General features: G+C 39.9%; 1 protein-coding gene across 4 annotated transcripts in view; it reads left to right on the forward strand.

Moving 5' to 3' along the window:
• kcnq4 (potassium voltage-gated channel subfamily Q member 4) overlaps positions 1-21,382 on the forward strand; it is a 62,103-nt gene extending 40,721 nt beyond the window's left edge. For 2 of the 4 annotated variants that reach the window (XM_081612633.1, XM_008421933.3), the window contains 11 exons: positions 82-257; positions 747-872; positions 2,899-3,009; positions 3,093-3,188; positions 3,274-3,362; positions 5,372-5,497; positions 9,962-10,191; positions 10,267-10,366; positions 15,791-15,922; positions 16,583-16,721; positions 17,274-21,382. In XM_081612633.1, the coding sequence (XP_081468759.1) occupies positions 82-257; positions 747-872; positions 2,899-3,009; positions 3,093-3,188; positions 3,274-3,362; positions 5,372-5,497; positions 9,962-10,191; positions 10,267-10,366; positions 15,791-15,922; positions 16,583-16,721; positions 17,274-17,477 (1,529 nt within the window). In that variant the 3' untranslated portion in view covers positions 17,478-21,382. The remainder of the gene's footprint in view (positions 1-81; positions 258-746; positions 873-2,898; positions 3,010-3,092; positions 3,189-3,273; positions 3,363-5,371; positions 5,498-9,961; positions 10,192-10,266; positions 10,367-15,790; positions 15,923-16,582; positions 16,722-17,273) is intronic. The other 2 variants (XM_008421935.3, XM_081612635.1) reach the window with 2 other exon arrangements.
• The last annotated feature ends 2 nt before the right edge of the window (positions 21,383-21,384 follow it).

The raw sequence follows: 21,384 nt of genomic DNA on the forward strand, positions 1-21,384 counted from the left end.
CAACATTTGTAAACATCTATCCCGTAACGACCTTTTCCTATCTCTTTCTGTTGCTGTTTTGTTCGAACGCCTTTGCTGTAGATTTCATCGTGTTTATCGCATCGCTGGCGGTGATCGCCGCGGGGACGCAGGGCAACATCTTCGCCACGTCAGCCCTGCGCAGCATGCGCTTCCTGCAGATCCTGCGCATGGTTCGCATGGACCGACGGGGAGGCACCTGGAAACTACTTGGCTCCGTGGTTTATGCTCACAGCAAGGTGGAAATGACAAACGGCTACACTTGTTCTGCCAAACAAACCTGACTGCTCAAATTTATATTTGAGGAATATGAAGTTTTATCCCAGCTTGCTTCTACTTGGGTGGCACGATGAGCGTTGTACGTGACGGTTACTGTTTGGATGAACAGGTTATTAACAGGCAATGTGAAAGAAAACATGCTAATTAATTAACGCTTCCCGTCTTGAAACGGGCATCTGATCTGAGCTGCTCGCTTTGTGAGGGGAATCTTTTGCTGACAGGAGTGATGCACATCCTGCTGTCAGCATTATGTAGTGAGCTACAATGATGATGATGAATTGATGTAAAAGCTCTCCCAACGTAACCAAGTCAAAGTGCAAGCCAAACGCAATTATGAGGCAAAGCTTAGCCAATAATGACAGTAGTGATATGGTAACGACAGCAGGGATCTGGATGCTAAAAAAGCTGCTGCCGACTAATGTGATCGATGTCCATTCTCTGCCTGACAGGAGCTGATTACAGCCTGGTACATCGGTTTCCTGGTGCTCATCTTCGCCTCCTTCCTCGTCTACCTGGCTGAGAAAGACATCAACTCAGATTTTGGCACCTATGCAGACTCCCTCTGGTGGGGGACTGTGAGTACTGCACAACCCCCCGCCCTGGCTGCTCAGGCTCCTCGTTGTTTTTCCAGCGAGTGGTGACAATATATTTTTACGGTGGCAAAGCTTTCAAGAGCATTTAAATGTCTCTTCTTAGCTATAAAAACTGAAGAAAAATAAAACTTTATAGGTGATTAAACAACGTTGCTTAAAACCACATAAATGCGTAACAGGGTTATGGCGTTGTGCTGACTATTTTATTTCATTTATTGTATTGTTTATTTGTCCAGAAGGACCTTTAACAGTTGATTAAAATGAAAAGTTAAGACCAACAGTAAATACAATAAAATGAAAAAGACATGAAACAGCACACTTAAACCTACTGAATCAAAACAATTAGTACGGTTCTGGTTAATTTTTTAGCCAATTCTTTATTTAATCCTGAATATTGTAATCTCAGTAATGGTCTTAAAATCCGATTTTGATTTTATTTATTTATTTTTTCAAATAGGTTTTTTTTAAAAAAGAAATCAGTAGGACAAGTAAAACATGTTCAAACATAAATAATTTGTTTACTACTATGCTTCTGAATGAAAAGGAGTAGCAAGAAGTGAACACTTATTTAATACGACCCATTATATCAATTTAATGAAACATATTACTTACACACTCAATAATGATCAAATATCTGTCATTTAAACCATGTTATAATATTCATGTGCCTGTTCAGATGGTAATTAGTTCCAAAGGTTCCTGCAAAAATGGTATTAGTATTACTATTATTATACAATGTAGCTTACTTTAGGATGTAGGATTGATTCTTCTTCTTAGTCATTAAAGCCACATTTTCTTCTTTTTGAAGTACAATGTCTTGCAAAAGTAGCAACAGCAACTTGAGCTTTGTCACATTTTATCGCGTTCCACCCACAAACCTTTGTGCGTATTTACTGGGATTTTACGTGACAGACCTACACGAAGTAGTTACAACTTTTCTACAAATAAAAATCTAAAAGCTCTGACTTAAAATTCTGTTCTGCTCCGCTGGGTCAGTACTTTGTCGAAGCTTCAGCTGCTTGGTTTCTGTTTCCAGCATCTTTCAAATCTACAGACTCAAAGTTTTTGTTCAGTAATTTTTGCAACAATAATCCATGCTTATTTATACTGACTAAGAATCACCTGTAAACAGCAGTTTCAAAGACTTGGCGTCACAGAAACTAAATCAGATTGTCTCATTGGCAGGCGAACATTTGATTCAATGTCAGTTTTTCTTTAAAGGTTTAACTTTACCAGCATCCCACAGCATTATGCTGCCACCACCATTTTTCATGATGTGATTCTGATGTGGACAAAGTTGGAATTTAGCTTCGCGGAGTATCCCTGCGATGAACTCCATATCATTTTTTCTGACCTGCTGCCTTCGTTGATTTTTCACTGACGTTCTCCAACAAACCTCTGAGGCTTTCACATGACAGCTGGGTTTGTACTTAGATGAAATAACACACAGGCAGACTATTTAGTTGTCATAATTAGGTGTATTTTAACCCTATAAGTCCTAAACTTATCCAGCCAAATTTGCATAATTCTGCCACACGTTGTGGTGTCTGAAAAATTCCAGCGGTTTCTGAAAGGGGAGCCGCTGCGCTTTCCAGCCAGTATCGGGTTATTACGGTAATTTTACCCTCGCCGTAGCAGGGAGTGAAATTAATCTGAGGGGTGAAATACGAAAAGAACTTGCTAGATATCAAAAGTTCTAGTTATGGATATATGGGCAAATATATTTACTCAGAGGACATTTAAAGAACTGCATACAATTAAAATAAGCAAAAATATCCAGGCGGAGATTTGAAACTCAGGTCATAAGGGGTTTAAGGCATCACTAGATTTTATTTTGAGGTGTCAGAGCAAAGGGAGCTGATTAGATATCCATTCGCAATAATAAAAAAAATAGCTGGAAAAAGCTAAAGGGGAAATGTTCCATGTGCTGGGTTGTCTGCTGCATACAGTTTACATGTTGTGAGGATCACAGCTCGTCTCTGAGACCTGAATTTCTTCATACATTCAGATAACTTTGACCACCATTGGGTACGGAGACAAGACGCCTCGTACGTGGCAGGGACGACTTCTAGCAGCTGGCTTTGCCCTCCTGGGCGTCTCCTTTTTCGCCCTGCCTGCTGTAAGTTCACAGTATTTACAAACATGACATTTTTTATTTTTGACAAAAAACGAAATTAGCAGCTTTTCTTTTTTTGTCTTTAGGGAATCTTGGGTTCAGGCTTTGCCTTGAAGGTTCAAGAGCAGCACCGGCAGAAGCACTTTGAGAAGAGGAGGATGCCTGCTGCAAATCTCATCCAGGTGGTTGACTCAGTGTAAGCTGATGTTATGTTCTGCTCACACATCGCCTGGGCCAGTGTTGACTCTGACCTGTGTCTCCCTCTAGGCTGCATGGCGTCTCTATTCTACAGATGCCAAACACTCGTATCTAACAGCAACATGGTATTTCTACGACAGCATGTTGCCTTCGTTCAGGTAGGTGTCGCCATCAGGCCGCCTGGTCTGCAGTGAGCCGAATCAACAAGAACCACAAACCGCTTCTCACTTAAAATACTGACAGTATCTCTCGAAAGGTGAATAATAAGTAATTAAAAACGTTGGAGCTGATTATTATTCAGATGATATGATTAATTTAGTGGGATAAAACAGCATTTTGTCACTCGAACGCTCTTCAGTTTTAAACACAGAAATCTCACAACCATTATGTAGTTACACAAAATAACATTTTTATGCATTTTATGTTTTCTTTAATTTTATTGATCTACTTTAGTTAATTTTCCATTTGTGCTCTAATTTTTATTTTTGCGATTTTTAAAAATTATTTCCCCATCTCAAATTTGAGATTTTTTGATTTTTTTTTTTTTTTATATTAATGGAAAAATATTGATTTTTTTGAGCACCTTGTAATCCAATTTTTTACATCCAAGCCAATTACATGATGATAATAATTCAATCTGGACTTAAAAAAATAAATAAAATAAAATCTTTGAGTTTTAACAAATGTGACCAAAAATGTACATTCGTCAATTTTGACAACGTGTTTTCAGCTCAGTTTGCCAAAATATATCTGGATTACCTTTACATGTATCCAATGAAATGAAACACAATTTAAAACATCACAGTTATTTTACGTAGCCTTTTACTTTTATGAGTCAAAAAAATAGCTGCTAAGAGGATATCAGCTCAAAAACAGTAAAAATTAAAATTATTTCGATACATTTTAGTTATCTAATGGATCTGCTGATATATATGGTCGTTCAGTAATATACTGATGATGCATCAAGTCATTTAATGAAATTTAATGGAAGCAGGATTTCTAGTTGCACTTCATAACAAAGTCTGCTTTGTAACAGGAATAAATAAATAAATATGAACATGCAAACTTTACTTTGATTCATTTTTGGAGCCTATGTCTGTTAAAATAACCTCAGGACGTTTTTCAAACAATACTTCTAACTTTATCAATAATAAATTGTTGATTACTTTTGAATTTACTTTTTGTTAGATGTGTTGGAGTATTATTGCCACTTGACTGACACTTTTTGTAGCTTTTGAAAAGTCTGCCTCTTAAGTATAATATTGAAATCCCTCAGAATATGTTCAGGAAATAAACATATTCTTGCCTTTTTCGGTCAGAAACTGAAGCAATACGGGCGCCTCTGACCACTTCCTGCCCAAGATAGTAAAACTAAGATAAATGGAGACATCGTAACATGCTGTATGCACGATAGTTTATCTGACAGCATTATATGCAACTTTAAAGGATTTAATCAAACTAATTCTCTTCTGCAAGGAGTCATCAATTCCACTGGCTTTTGAATAGCCAAAGAAAGAAGCAACATATTTTCATAAAGTAAAATTTGATGAATTAATTAACTCAAATTAATTTGAAAATAATTTCAGTTATTTTCAAATTATGAGGTTTTAAATTTGGAGACACAAACAAGTCATCCAACGAAAGAGTCCTGGTGTACAGAAAAGACATCTAGCCTGCTTGCGAAAGTCACCAAACACACATGAAATTCTCAAAATAAAGATGTTCAACTGCAAATGTAACAAATTTAGCATTTAACATTTAACCGATAAAGAAGGTCGTTCAGTCTTAAACAAGTGGTCAAACTGCAGACTAAAAATCAATAAATATGTCGTCATGCTGGGAGCAGAAGTCATCCGACTGCAATGGAAAACATGAACAGTAAAAAAAACCCGTCATCCTCATGTCAAAGTCATTCAACCGCAAATTAAAAACAACTTCAAAGTCGCCCATCCACAAAAAAAAAACAAACATTTTTTGTAGGCCTGTTTTAGTTTTATGGTTTGGATCCTTAATTTATATAATTTCTATCATTTATCCTTTTTCTCTCAAGTGTTTGGACCATTTAATTGGTCTTTTTGTGGCTCTCCATTGTTTGGTGTTTCTGTTATTTTGTTCATTTGTCATGTTTTGTTTGTTTTTTTTGTTCATTTGTGCACGTGGGCGTCAGAGAACTGACGCTACTGTTCAGTCACCTCCAGCGACAACGTAACACCAAGAAGGTTCTGCAGAACTCCTACAACACGCTGCTGTCTGGGCTCCGGCCCTACAGCTCCCCCTATCTGTCGAGGGACAGGTACGCACCTCTTTCAGCGCCCCAGTGCGTCCAAACAGGAGGCCCAAAAACACAGTCACACACACACACACACACACACACTGATCATCAGACACAAGTTAAATCAGGACTGACTGACACAAAGTCAAATCCATGGAGGTGTGGTTTTCCTCTAAGCATCCTTTACTAACCTGAGTTCTTACCGTTTTACCGTCTTTGTCTGCAAAGTGCGAAGCTCATGCCCCAGCCATCTCTGCCATCTCTCGCCCCTCACTCATCGGTTTCCTCTTCCTCTCTTCCTTTATGTCCATTCTGTCCTTTTCACGGCATCCATCCTCCATCTGTTCGTAGGAAGGCAGAAGTTCCATGCAGGTTTGTTCTTCACGTCATGAGCTTGTAAACTAAAGGTCATTGTTAGTCAAAGGATTATGATTGGGGTGAATTTATTGCAAATCTGAAATATTAACAAGCATAAACAAAAGGGTTGGTTATTTAATTGGTTATTCACAGGCCGAATGCATGCACCTGATGAAAGAAGCATGTCAGGGTTCTTGGAGAATCGAGGCTTCTGGAAGATTTCTCTTGTTTTTGAGGTGCTGCTGTCACATCATGATGGTTATACTCAGGTGAAACCCTTAGCTGCTATATCCTCTTTTGAATAACACTCATCTCCCACTACTGTGAGTCTCTCTCAATAATCCAAAATTGCAGTCATGATTCACACATTTTGCTTGAATGTGGTGTGAAATAAGCAAAACTTTGAAATGGCAATTCGGATCATTGAGAAGCAACGCTTCACTTTGAGATGCACCTGTTGTCTTGCTTTGTGTTGTAAACTAGAACTTAAGTGTATTGCAGAATATTGCATAGGTCACAGTGTTTTCACTCATTTTAGATCAGTTTCTTGTAAAGAAGCTTCCAATATCAATTATGGCCATTTAAAAAAAAAAGAAGGATAATTTGAAAAAGAAAATAAGAGCAACGTTCCAAAAATATATATTTTAGATACTCTTCCATGCAAATTCATTAATCATTCGCAATAGGAGTAGAGGTCAGTTAATGCCAATAGCAGCCACTGTAAAGCAAGGTATCGCTGAAATTTTAATGCAAATTAAATCATGGATTACTGTCTTAATGATTAGCATGATTAGCTAGCATCCGAAATCTCTAGCCAAGCTGTTTTCTAAATCCATCATATTACATAATACAGATTTGGAAAGACAAAAAGCATAAAACAGATCAACTTCAGGTTCTGCCTTCCTATTATCTGTTAAAAGTTTAGTTCCCACTTATTATTTCTGCCTGAGCGAATAAGTCAAATTGTGATAAAAAAAAAATAAATTTCAAACGACTTCTGACTTTATTTTTAAACGCCTCACTGAAATGGCTACACCTTCAACATGCTAGTACTATGGCGTATTCATCCGTTGGGGGAAAAAAAAGTGTTTTTATTTAGTTTCAAATCACTACTAAATGTAAATATCCACTAGTTCAGGCCACCATCTAATTTCTCGGTGCATCTCTGGCTTTGCACCTTCCACTCTCCATCCCTTTCTCCTCGCTACGCCTTACTCTCATGGGTTCACTGTGTGCCCAGGTTGCATCCTAGGACTTTTTGTCCTCCTCCACCCTCACTCCCGTCACTTCCCTCTCGGCCCCTCACCATCTTTCCCTCTGCCTTGTGTGTCTCCCCAGTCAGCTCCTTTCTAAAAAGCGAGGTCTCTTCCGGATTCATGCTGGGCGCAAGCAGAGGTACCCGCAGCAACAATCCTGTGCACGGGGCACGCTAAAACGTAGCAGATCGATAACTCTTACTTCTTCAGCAACACATCCTGCCTACCTTGCCTGAAGCACTCAAAGGATTTGTGGGCCGGATGCAGTGGCTTTCTAAATGTTTTCTTACAGTTAATGCAAAAACGCCATTCGCAGCATGTGAGTTCCAGAAAGATGTTGCATTAATATTGCATATAAGAAGCAATAATATTCATGTGTGCGGCCATAGCTGGTCTTAAACAGGCACTGCATTCTGGTCCACAAATACTTGTGTAAAGTCTTTAATATATGAATACATTTTAAGGTTTTGATTCGTAAATGCTTGAAAAATTAGGACTGAATTTGGTTGCTAAATTCATGTCAAAAGTCCCAGTTGGCTTATGACAGGCCCTTAAAGTTATTCGTAGCCCCAGACTTTGTCACATTACAGCCACAAACCTCAGTGTATTTTATTGAGATCTTATAAGCTGGAACAAATTTAAATAGAAGAAAGATTTTAACAAATAAACCTGAAAGTGTAGAATAGATTCAGATTCAGCCTTCAAAATGATTGTTGACATTTTTCTTTTTAAAATAACACGTAACAATCTGGCATTGATCTAGGCCAGGGGTGGGCAACTCCAGGCCTCGAGGGCCGGTCTCCTGCAACTTTTAGATGCATCTCTGCTTCAACACAGTCAAATAATGAGGTCTTTAGCAGGACTCTTGAGAACTAGACTGCATTTAGGAGGCGATTCAGCTGTTGGACTCAAGTGTGTTGGACCAGAGAAACATCTAAGAGTTGCAGGACACTGACCCTCGAGGACCAGAATTGCCCACCCCTGGTCTAGGCTTAGGTGTACTGTCTCTTTAACAAATTTTGTTTTATTTATTTATTTTTTTAGCTCCATTCATCATCCGGTCAACTCTGACTGGCTTTCTGGTCCCTGCAAAAGAAAAACATCCCCATAGCATAATGGTGCCAACACCATATAGGACAGTGGTGATGTAAAGCACACAAAGCCAATTGCAGTCAGGCAAGAATGTTCAATTTTGGTGTGCAGTTGTGCTTTAGTTGAAAATACAGAGTCTCCTACAATAAATGGGAAGTTTTGTTAATAATCATTCTCAAAATATATTAAATAAAAATGCCAATTGGTCTATCACTAACAAAGCCAATGATATACACTTAAAGTTGTGGTTGCAATGGGGTGTGGATACGGTTGCAGTAAAAACATGCATTTTCTGCTCATCAAAGGTCTTTGATATTGTGGAAAACATTCAGCTTTCCTGCTTTGTTAATTGTTTTTTTTTCTTGAATAAAAATGGTTCACAGCTCTGTGCATGCTCTTCGGTTTCAAACCGATCAAACCTCTGTATCAAATCAACATGCTTGTGTTGTATTTTTTATTTTTATTTTTTTACAGAGCTTAAAGTGCTTCTCTTTGCATGCACTGTTCTGGAAAGCATTTACTTCCTTTCCTTACAGCATGCAAAGGTCTTTCACTCTACAAACCCCCCCCCTCCATTTCCTGCCAAAGCCTATGAAATGCTGTGCCCCTTCTAAGCCTACTCCTGCTATTTAAATTTTATTTTAAATAGCTGGTTTATGTGTATCACACGCAAGACAAAGAGTATATCATCTGAAAAGATGTGGGAGTGAACGACTTGGCTGGAACTGCTCTGCGGTGCATGACCGTTGCCTATGGATCCGTGACAGTACGTAACCTCTGAGTGGCTGCAGAGTGGGAGATCTCCACAAGAGCATGCTCTACCAGCAGCATCAGGGAGTCGATCCTTTGTACAGCCTGCCTGCCAAATAGCTTTTCTCCTGTAAGCAGTTGACCCCGCGTAGCTCCCTGACTCGGCTTGTGGTGAGTGGTACCGAGTGCTCAGTGAAATGCCTTTTGTATTGCTGCCCTTTGAAGCTAATGTTTTGATGCCCATAAGGTCTGCTGAAGGGATTAAGGTGGTTTCTGTGATGTTTGCAGGACAATCTTTTTGCTGCTCCAGCACTGTAGCAAGTCTTCAGTTTTATTTCGCTGATACAGGTGCAAAAGACAGGAACAGCAGGTCACTCCTTAGGGCAGAATCAGTAAATATTGCACACAGTTCCTCCGTATTTCAGCTGCTCTGTCCTTCGCTGACAAAATGGATATCTTTGTTGTGTTCTCGTTTTTTTTTTTCTGTTTCTTCATGCGATGCCTGATGCTTCAAGAGGCCAAGTTTTTTTTTGTTACCTCTTTTTCTACTAACCAACTCTTTTCTAACTAAGTTAGGTTTCCATTATGCTCTTTTCCATATGCCTCCCAATAACATGGTGTATTAATGCTTTAATGGATGGTTTGTGGCAATGCAACCAAAACCAGAAATTGACCTGCTTGAATAGAAGAAAACTGAAATCTCTTGTTTTTTGAAGATGTTTCACGTCTCACCCAAATGTTTCTTTGATTCTGGTCATTAATAAGAAATCCTAGCCTTTCAGAGTTGGGATTGCTGATGGGTTCACCATTTTCTATCAATGATCAGAAATGTGGAAACCTTTCAGGTGAGAGGCAAAACATATTTAAGAAACTAGAAAAGAAAATCCAGTTGTCTTCTAGTCAATCGCCAAGAAACCCCATTTCCCGGATGGCTGAGAATCTACACCAAAAAGCTAAAATTTGTTTCCCATCATTTTCCAAAAACACCAGTGAGTCTCCATGTATTTAACTACTTTAACTTCACTGTCAGCAGTAAAATGGGCTTCCGGGATCGGATCCGGATGAACAACTCCCGTTCATCCCAAACCATCAGGAGCAAGGCTTCACCACTGCCACCCGGCTCCGGCGTCCGGCGCTCCCCGAGCCAGGAGAATGTCCCCGAAGCCACCAGCCCCGGAAAGGTCCAAAAGAGCTGGAGCTTCAATGACCGCACGCGCTTCCGCACCTCCCTACGCCTAAAGCCGCGCCCACCTGTTGATGGTAAGCAGAAATTGCGCGTTTCATCAGAGCTCACAAGAATGTCGCTAATCGTTGTCTTTACTTCTTGGACTTCAGTGGAGGGGGTTGGAGAGGAAAGCGTGGAAGACAAGTCGTATTGCGATGTGGCCATGGAGGAGGTGATTCCAGCTGTGAAGACGCTTATACGAGCTGTAAGGTGGGTTCTTTCACCGAGGTACCACCATTCATCTACTGTTCTCCGGGGATCATATTCAAGATGGTCTAATCTGAGAGTTACAGTAGAATAGACTAGAACAGAAATAGGCCTTAACGTCCTTTAGTGGGGAAATTAAGGTCGAACACCAGCAAAGTGACAGGCAAGTATAACATACTGTACAACACTTGTTAACGAAGCACTTATTAAAAATATGTACTTTGATCCAAAGAAATGTGCATTAAGATTCAAAAACACTTTTCAAATGTTGTTGTAACTCATTTCATTAAAGTTATTGTGTGTTTCTGCATTAAAAACTCCAACAGATTATTTACAAGAAGGGAAATTAAAAACTGTGCAAACAGAGCTGTGCTAATGGCAGCAGGAATGTTACTTGAAACGTGAAAAACTGGAAACATCAGCAGTGATTTAAACACTTCTAGAGTTTGTTGGGAGTGGTGAGGGTTTTAAAGTCATAACAGCTTTCGGGAGGAAGGATCTGTGATACTACTGCTTTGTGCACCCAGGATGTAGCAGTCCAGTTAGCAGCTTCAAGCATGTTGAAGGGAGGCATTGTCCATTAGGGATGCTGTAGAAAGTTTGGGAGAAGAGGTGCTGATGAAATTAGGGATACTCCATAAATAAAACAGGTCATGTTTTACTCATGGAGAGAATAAAGCCGCCCACGTTAGACGACATGTGCTTGTGTATTCGGGTCAGGAGAGTCATACCGTAGCTGACATTAAAAGGCAAGCTGTGTCTTTACTTCATGCAGATTTGGCTGATCAAGCGGAAATGTCCACTTTAGGGAGAAAATGGCACCTTAGTGCGAGCACGGTCAGATTCCCCATGTGACCTTGTCACTCCGTGAACCTGGCTGGTCATATGTGAGGTTCTGCGATACGGTGGCCTATCAGGGAAATTTAAATGAATACATAGAGACACGGGTAAAAACCCAATCTAGATGGATCATAATACAATATGACTAAACCGAGGCACATTATTTTGTACAGTTCTGACAAGGACAAACTCTAATAAAATGTGATTAAGGGCTTTTGTGATATTTAAGTCAGTTTCTGACATTGTGTTATCTCTTCCTGTAATGGAAGCACTACTGGACAAACTCTGATGTTCTCTAAGAATATTATTTCACTGGAGGATGTTCTTACATAACGGGGGTCAACAAGTTTTTTTTTTTGAGAATCTCTTTTTTTTCTTTAATGCCATTCTTACATTTATACAGGATTTTTAAATGAAAATTGGCACACACTTATAATTGATCTAGTTTAGCATTCAAATTAGCTACTAACTCACACGAGTCATGTTTTTTCCCCTTATATTAAACAATTTTCCCAGAAAAAAATTTATTCATATCCTTATCTTGTCCTAATCTGTAGCTGATGATTTATTTATTTATTTTTTAGTTCCATGAAACATAAAATTCCAAGAAGTTCTCAAGCAGCGCTGCGGGTGCGGCTCCCATCTCTGCACGCACGCGCACACGCACGCACGCACGCGCGCACGTGCACACACACACGCACGCACGCACACTCAGATTACCTGTATGAAGTTTTTTCACTGATGGTGGCAGAAAAACTACAATTGCTAGCAAACATCTGGTGCTTTGGCTGGGCCGTACTCCTAGGGGGGTTGATGAAAGCAGTTTATAATACCTCTGTTTCTTGGTCCCTGATGTCAGCACTGGAGCCTGACTGCATTTCTCAAGGTAGCGTGATGCTGTCTATGGAGTTCTATATTTGCAGCATGATGACGCCCTTGGAGGAAATGACCTTGCGCATGAATATTTTCTTAAATTGGATCTGATCACGACATTTACTTTTTTTCCTCATTTAAAACATTCTTGTAAGGATTTGCTTTTGTAAAAGCTTCATTAAGAGCTGCAGTTCACTTTTTTTTTCCTGTTTTATCATGCCACATCTATGAACATGTACGTTTTTGGGATTTTATGTGACTGAGTAACATAAAGGAACACATTTGTGAAGTGGAGTTTAGTTGGCAAATGTGTTTCCATCTCCACTTTCTCGAAAAAGCCAAAAACCAAAACAAACGAGTGTAATTTCTTTTTTTTCCAAATTAAAGAAATTATTTCGAACTTTACCATTTCTATTAATCGTGCCAGGATTTGATCTCTTGATCTCCTTGCTGCAAGGGAACAGTGGAACAAATTGTGCCACCATGTACCTCTGTATTCTACCCCCTTTACTCCAATAACCTTCAATAAAATTAAGAGGAACCTCCCTGCTAAGATGTTCAGAAGTAACCTAATTAACAAAAGGAGTCTACCTGTGTCAGATTTAATCTCGGTATGAAGCTGTGACGGTCTTACAGGTTTTTTAGAGGACAGTAGTGAGCCAGAGCTACAGTTGAAAGATTTGGATTTGGACCGTGATAAAACGGTCCAGTCAAAGTAAAACTGTAAATCTGATTTAGAATGATAATTTTAAAAACTTGATGTTTTCAAATGCTCTCCATACAGTCATGTGGTTGTCTAAAGACAACTCTTTTTGCCTTTAGATGTTCAAACCCGGGCATGGCGCACACTAAAGGACTTGCAGCTTTAATTGATTTGAGAACTGGTTCTACAAAGTTCTGACTCAGGAAAATGAATACAAAGGTCCACCACACGTTTCAGATTTTCAGTAATTAAACGTGTGGAAAATGTGCATCTTTCCCCCGCCGTGGACCATCAACCTGTCAGTGCAGCACCTTGCGTCTTGCCCGTTATCCGTAGGAGATGCTAAGTGTGCATTTTACTTCCCTTCATCGTCTACATTTTATTGGTTTTTCACATGAGATTGAATAAGACTGAAACATTGAAGTGACGGTCATGTGACGGCATACAAAATAGTTCCAGGGTTTTGAGATGTCCATGCTTGATTTAACTTGTTTTGGCGCTGAATTCAAACCGACATCATAAACGTTTGTGAAACTAAGTGGTCCTTCAGAAGTGCGATTCCTATTTCAGGCGTGCGCCACCGTGTGTTTCTGTGTGACGGTCTGATGCCACTGATAGCCCGTGGCACTGTCCTCTCATGGCTTGTGCTTGACTCAGCAGATAACTTTGACCTCAGCTGCTCTGTGCTGCAGACAATAGAAGAGGGGGGGAGTTCCTAAAGATAGTGCAGGTGTGTAAACAGCAGGTGTTTTCACCGTGTTAGCACACAGGTCCATGTGCAACATCTCAGCACGGCTCATGATTGATGTCCGGGAAACACAGAAAGGCTTTAGTGCTGAGACTTCACTTTAGATGCATGTGGTTTATCAGTGCCAGGCTGCCTGAATAAATGTGTATGGTGCTGGGTTTATGTATGGAGAGAGGAAAGAAGAAAACAAAGCCTGTGCGCTTCTCTTCTGTAACTCCCCACGTGCAAAAAATGTGATACTGCACAACAACGTTCTTGCAAGCTTGCAGTCTTTGATGAAGTGCCTGCTTTAATAGATAAATAATTTGGACGTGGTTTCCATTTATAGTGATCTGATGTCATTTGTTGTTGTGGCTTTCAGGTGTAATATTTTTAAGGCCTTATTATTTTTATGCTTTATATTAATGTGTTGTACATATGCTTCATCTCGTGGGCTGGGTTTTGTCACTTAGCGGGGCGCATAGTTATATCCAGAAAGATTCAGACCTGCTCCTGCAGTGGCTCATCCGTCTTGGCCCACCTTGGGTTCATGTCAGCAAAACAGTCATTTTTAATTCCCAGATAAAACCTGCCATTGGAGACTATCTGGGAATCACCTTTGCTGAATTGCAGAAATGTTTGCAGTGGCTTTGCAAGCATTTTGGGCCACAGCTGACACTTCCCTCTCTCCCCCCAGTCATCGGCGTGTTTTTACATCTCAGCTTCCTAGCACCGAGAAGCGATAATATCTTTTAGTTAGTCGTGCCAAATGTGCCGCGCGGTGACTGGAAATTGTCTGGATAACGGTGGGGGCGCTGAAACCTGACTCCGTGTTATTAAAGCCATTTTAGTGACCAGGAAGGAGAAGTCAGCATTTTTGAAGAAACCCTCGGAGGATACAAACCCCCCCGCCCCCTCTCATTCCCTTTCAACCTTTTCCTTAACCCACACCGGAGGCCTGCCCTGGCAAGGAAAAAAAAGAAAAACTGCGCCTACTTGCAAATTAAGAAAAGACTGCTTGCAAAAATACTCCAAACGCATAAGTCATCAAGAAGTCGAGTGCTGCACGAGGAGAAGGGGGACTGCGCTGACGGTTATGAAGGCACCGGGTCACCAGCTAGTCCTTCTCCTTTCCACTCGCTTCCCTGCTTTACTCAAACACTCTTCTCATTTTCGCCAGTCATCCTGAGTCAAACATCTAAAACGTGTTCACACGTTGTGACTTTGCGTTACAGCGTCAAACCTCAATGATTGAACTCTTGACTGCGTCATCCTCGTCAGTTTAGGCGGACAGCCGGATCTTGCTAGGTTCGCAACTTTCCCTTTTATTTCTAAATAATGCACCGCTTTCACATAAGATGCGTCGACGCATTTATATGTCTGTGTGATTTCATTGTGTTTTACTGTTTGTATGTTGCAACACGGAGACAGGAGTTCCTGCTGATAAACAAAGCTATATCCTTTCTCATGCTGAAAATCTTTTCTTTCCATCACTCACACAACCAACCACTGGAAGAAGAAACCACTGCTTACTTTGTTTATTGCGTAATTTAAAAGCTTCTTTTGACACATTGTGTTGCACAGCCAGCCTCCCTGGCAAAGAGAATAAAAGGAAGCTAAGGTAACAGGCAACACATGAAGCCAGGTGCAGACATCTTTAAACTTTTCTCCACATCTCCCCTCCCTTTTTATCTCTGTTACAGGCTCTACTCCCTCATATATGACCTTTAAGCAGAATAATGCCAGGGGATGTTGTCAGTGGACGTGTTCACCTGGTACAGTGGTGTAGGGTTAACAATCCTGGGTGCGACTCCCTCACACTTGGGTGTGGGTGGTGATTATGAGTTGTGTGCACCCAGGAGCGGGAGCAGCTGTGGTCCACCAGTGGCTCCAGCACAGCTGTCACAATGACAAAAGAGCAGAAACTGGGGATAGAATAGAGGTGTGTGTGTGTGTGTGTTATCCTATCCGTGGAACTGTGCTAATTGCTGAAACAGCAAATCCCGATAAGAAAATGTCTCTGGGAGAGGCGCTGAGTGTCTCAATATATCCGCACGGTTTGGTAGGTTTGTGACTGCTTTCTTTATGGGCCTGCTTGTGAATGATAAGGTCATGCCGACGTTAATTAATCTTGTTATTGTCGGGGTGAGCTGCATTGTTTGATAGCCTCCTGCTTGTGCATTTTTCCAAAGGTTTACGGTTGCTTCTGTGCGCTTTCCGGTGCGGTTTTGAAACTCTACGCAGAAAGGTAATAACAGGAGGAGTGTTGTGTTTGTGGGTGTAGGATTCTGAAGTTTCTAGTGGCGAAGAGGAAGTTCAAGGAGATGCTGCGTCCATATGACGTGAAGGACGTCATAGAGCAGTACTCTGCAGGACACCTGGACATGCTGGGCCGCATCAAGAGCTTGCAGATGAGGTACCTCAATCTGTATATTACAAACACTCATCTGCATCTTTACGAGCTGTAAAAAAACCAAGACCTTAATCTCATGATACGTTTTCTGCCATCGTAAATAATAAGCATAATGTATTTCCTATCTTTGCATTCCGGGATTTAATAAATCCTTTGTTTTTCACAAACTCCTAAAATAGGTCAAAGCAACTGCAGATGAAATATAACACCTCAATTGCTACTTGTGTATTTAGCAAGTCAAGCCCAGAACGCAGAAGTTTACTACTTGCAGTTCAAAAGTATTCATACCCCCAAGCCTTTTAACATTTTGTGATGTTACAAACTTCAATGCATTTCATGACCAAACTAATAAAACATTGTAATATTTAGCCATTTTATTTCTAATTCTGTATAATTGCAGCACATTTTATCATTCATATTTTGATAAAGTTAGGAGTTAGGATTAAATTGGTCTGATGGCTATGACAGAAAAGGCACTAAAAATATTTACCTTATGCAGAGAACATTGTAGGTAGGAGCCAATTGCAGTCCATAAGTTTGGACTTTATAAATTGTAACTTTGGTGAGAACTAAAGCGTACGATAAATAAATTTTTAAAAAAGGGCAATATGAAATGTTTAATCTTCATGGTACTTACTGAACCCTGTTTCCTCTGTGTAATAGGGTGGATCAGATAATTGGGCGGGGAGGTGTTCAGTCTGATAAAAAAGTGCGACCCGAAAAAGGAGAGAAGACGCCTCCAGAACTGGACCCACTGGACGAGCTCAGCATGATGGGCCGTGTGGTCAAAGTGGAGAAACAGGTACCAGAAGACAACGATACTTGAAGAGCGTAGCTGCGTTTCCATTACAAATGTTTTCAAAGCCTTGTCGATTTTCCGATAATGTAGAAAAAAACACCATTAATTTGCAATTGTGGTGTTTCCAATAAGTAAGAAATGCAATTAAAATCACACATGAATAAGATCGTTCACACGATGAGTCATTAAAAACATGCAGCTCCGTCATCCTCCTACCACTTTCTGTCGTCTTCTACGTCTTTTACGCCGGTCATCACATCCGGTTGTTGATCGCGTGACTTGTGTGATGCGAGAAAGATTCTTCCATTTAACTTGTGAATTTTGAAATGGTCAATAATTTACCTGATCCTAGCTCAAAAACCTTTTAGCAAAACACTAGTTTTATTTGTCTTTGGCATATTTCCATTAAGCAAAGTTTTTTTTCTCCGTAATTCCAATTTGTGCAGTTATATGGACTAATGGAAACAGCTAACGAAGCTGTGTGAAACTAACCAGATGGAAAGGCTATAAAGCTGCTGACATCTCACAGTCCAGTGTTGGTGTGTCTCTCTTTAGGTACAGTCTATAGAAAACAAGTTGGACCTCATGCTCAACTTCTACTCCCAGTGCTTGAAGAAAGGCTCCTCTCACGTCACGCTGTCCTCCCTCCTGGACCCCGACCTGACGTCTGACTACCACAGCCCCACGGACCAAAGAGACCTTTTCCCATCCGCTAACACACTGAACATCTCCCAGTCTGACAGCGGGAACTTGGAATGACAATGGGACACAGACCCTAACCCTAAACAGTATGTCCTCCTTAGGCTGAGTCCTCTCATACCAAACTTCCCCTTTAATTCAGATCCATTATGATTGCCCGTCCCATCTCAAGCCTCCGTCCTCAGCCCTTTATCCTGGAATGAATGTTTCTGGAGCTGGTCAGACATTGGCCACTAGGTGGCTCCAGCTGACGAGGAGCCTCAGCCAAAGCTGCTCACCGCACACGCCTCTCAACTCACTGGATGAGGAAAGTACTTGACTACTGAAGCAGTCTCACCCACTCACGTCATGCTGTATATCTAAACCTACTTTAAAACATTAATTGTAGACAGACTGTGGAAGGAAGTTTTGCAGATATCTGGAGGAATCGTCTCTTTCCTCTTTTATTGTCCGGTTTTATTTTCCCTTGGGCGCTTCAGTCGACTGAAAGTTCCTTTCCGACATTAGGGTGACGACACAGTTTTTCATGCTGTGATGAATGTAGCGGTTCCTTTGTTCAAGAGAAACTGCAATGCAAGAACAAGAGCCATCGACACCTGAAGGAAAAACACAGTTGGACCTGGATCAGCTGCACCGGCACATGGTCCCACCCAGCGAGGGAAGTTCTGTTTTCCAGATCCGACGTTAATCACCCAAACGTTTCACATGAGAACAGAGTGAAAATAATGAGCTGGATTGACTGTGGATTTGGACTGTACCTTAGTGTAAATTGTTTGTTTGTTTTTACCTGTATTTCCTCTTTAGGAAGTCTGGTCTCCGACAAGCCCAACAGCAAAAACAAAAAGGAAAAAAAAAGACACACATATTGTTTCCAGCTCAGCTGGCATTGTATTGAGGATTAAGTAGGATTTAATAGAGCCGTGGTGGTCCGTTGTAATTCTCAAATCTCTTTTGCAATTTTTCCAGACTACTGTGCGAACTACGACCGTTTTAGTGACATACATTTTTACTTTTAAAACAAAACCTCCAGAAGTCTCTGTCTTGCAGCCCAAAATCCTGCCATATTTACTTGTCAGGCTTGCTTTTAAAAGGATAGTCCAGAATTTTTGAGGAGAAGTTCTGTGAAAACATAATGAAAGGTTCATATATTTGTCGGATCTCGGTTCTCTTGGTGTCTTTGTTTTGTTTAAATCCAGATCTTTGGACCCAGGGGATAAATGTCTAATTTAGTGAATTTATATACTAAATGGCAAAATTTATATCTGTTGTATATTTAAGGACAACAAAATAATTTGCTTTCTTAGATAATGTTAAATAATTTCTGGCTTATTATTTTAATTTTAGTCCAAACAACTATAAAGACTACAAACATAATCATATTTTTCAATAAATTCAGGGTTGAACATCGCCAACAACCAACATTTAAAGTCATGACTAATCATACATGTATTTAAAGCTTCTTTGGTTTAAATTTGTTAACTTAAATAATCAACTTTAATTAAACTTTTGATGTCAGTTCTATTTATTGGAAATCACGACAGGCTCTGCCTGGCATTCATCTAAACTTTTCAAGCAAAACAAGCTGGCAATGTCACATTCTTGTCAAGTGAAGACTCCGGCAACACTTGAACTACTAGGAAACTTTATTTGGAAGCCAACACATTTCAGCTTGTGGCCTTCATCAGGGTCACGTTCCTTCCATGTTTTGGAATTTTTTTCCAAGAGTTATTTTTGACTGGATCTAAAGACCAGCAAAGATACTTTGAAGTGACTTGAAGAAAAACTCTCTTTGAGTCAGAGGTCACAAATCTAGCGAGGCGTTTGTGTGCTGCAACTCCAAACTGCTCTGATGTGTTAAAAGTTGGAGCCTTTAAAATGCTAGAAGACAATTTTAGTTTCAACCCCCTTTCAAAATAGCATTAGCTTCAGTCTCTGGGTCTTGCAAGTGAGTATTTACCCTAAACGAAGACGGCAAGAGAATGAGTTATCTCCTTTAAGTAAGATATTAACTCATTGTTAATTGCTACAGAACTTCAATTAAAATAATTCTGACAGATTAGATCCTCAATATGAATTTAGACGGACTATGCTGAAAGCAGTTTTCTGCACTGCTTTTCATCACTCATATCTGACCTCAAGTCAGGTAACACCTCACAACCTCTGTGTCACAAGGGCAGTTTTTACTCTTGTTCCTGTATCAGATGTCACATACACTTAAAGACAGCACAAGCACAGTTTTGAACAATGAATGATGCTCAAGAAATCCAGGTCTATTGCATGAATTTCAGATTATCATTAGTGCACGTTCCATTAAAACGCTTCAGAATAAAAGGGTGTGCAGTTGATCATTAAAATGTTACATGCAGACAAACACGAACAACGAAAGCAATTCCTTTACTGGCACTTCATAAACGGAACGCCATTTTGTTGTTTAATTTAGCCTCTGGCTATTCCCATATGTTTAATTTTACAAAACATGTTAAAAAAAATATGTAATTTTTTTTTCTTTTTTTAAGTTTTGTGGTTGCTGACGTAAATTTAAGATTTGTGTTATTTTTTTTTACATAAATGCAGCAATTTTGACAGAACTGTACGACCCCACAGCTGATCTGGCCCACAGACTTGTTGATCTTGAACATAGATGTCATGTTTAGTGTATGCTCATATTTCCTTTCTGCAACAGCTAAAAAAAAAAAAAATCCCTTAATTATTTTTTGAGAAATTCTTCCATCCCCAGTCACGTCCAGCTGACTCAGGTGCTCCACTTTTCCATTTAAGTGAGACTTTTAAACAGTGAATGTACTTCATTGCTCGGCCTGTTCAGATCTATCTCTGCTACAATGGTTCTTGACGCTAGAAGTCGCTTTAGGCACCATCCAAGTTTTCTGGTTATTTCCATGGAAAATACTTGGATAGTTTTATTTCTAGGGATTGAATTACTGCAGAGATCCCTGTTTATTAGAGGCAATGTTACCATGAATGACGCTGTTATTCATGATAATTAATGGAAGATCACTTTGTTGCATGTTGTTCCTAATGTGGCCCGCGTATTAGTAAAAAAAAACACACACACAAATGTGTTCCAGGAAGAAGATAAAAGCAAATAACCTGTGCCTTGTTTCTCCTTATTCCGTGAAAGGTGTGGTGCGCCTTTCTATCTCCTACTTAAAACAATAAAAAATTAAAAAATTTAAAAAAAAAACGCTTGGAAGAAGTTTATTTCATAGAAATTACACAAAAGAATGCTTTTTTACTTTTTTTGCGTAACATTTAACGAAAGAAAAACTTAGTTGTAAAAATGTAATCTTTTACAACTACTGCAATTTTCTGAGAATATTACTGTATCGTCGGCATATCATCGTACCTCCATAGAAACCCATACAGTATCTTAACACCCTTTAGATGTGGAAGCTGGAGGCATGGACATTTTGTGTCAACACAGGAATCTCTGCAGGCATGTGTGCTGTCACAAGCATGTCACTTTAGATAAGATTGGCTTCCACACAACTACCTCTGAGGCCGCTACGGGGCGCTAGTTTAGAAACCTGATTAGGAGAAACACTTAGTGACTGTCCAACTGACTGAATGCTATGCATGAACCAATCTGCACGTTCTCTTATCTGTTAGTGACGTCCTACCATCCGTCCATCTTTTCACTGACTTGCTGCCATTTGACATTCCACCTCATTACTCTTTTAGCTGCTTTCCTACTGTAGGTTTTGGAGCTGCTTTTAGAATAAAGCACGAACTGAACGAGCAATAAGCAAAACGCTAACTCAACACGAAGTCTTCCAAGTCCAAATGGTGGGGCAGTTGACTGAATAAAATGCAGCGTTGGTTTGTTTTCTAATCTAACCTATATTTGATCTTTTAAAGAGGTACAAAAAATGTGTTTCTGCTGAGAAGAAATTTTTAGAAAACTAACTTATTAATTTATTTGTTTCAATAAAGCTCTTTGGACTGTTTG

The sequence above is a fragment of the Poecilia reticulata genome, chromosome 11, assembly GCF_904066995.2.
Source record: "Poecilia reticulata chromosome 11, P_reticulata-male-v2, whole genome shotgun sequence".
NCBI classification, from domain to species: Eukaryota; Metazoa; Chordata; class Actinopteri; order Cyprinodontiformes; family Poeciliidae; genus Poecilia; species Poecilia reticulata.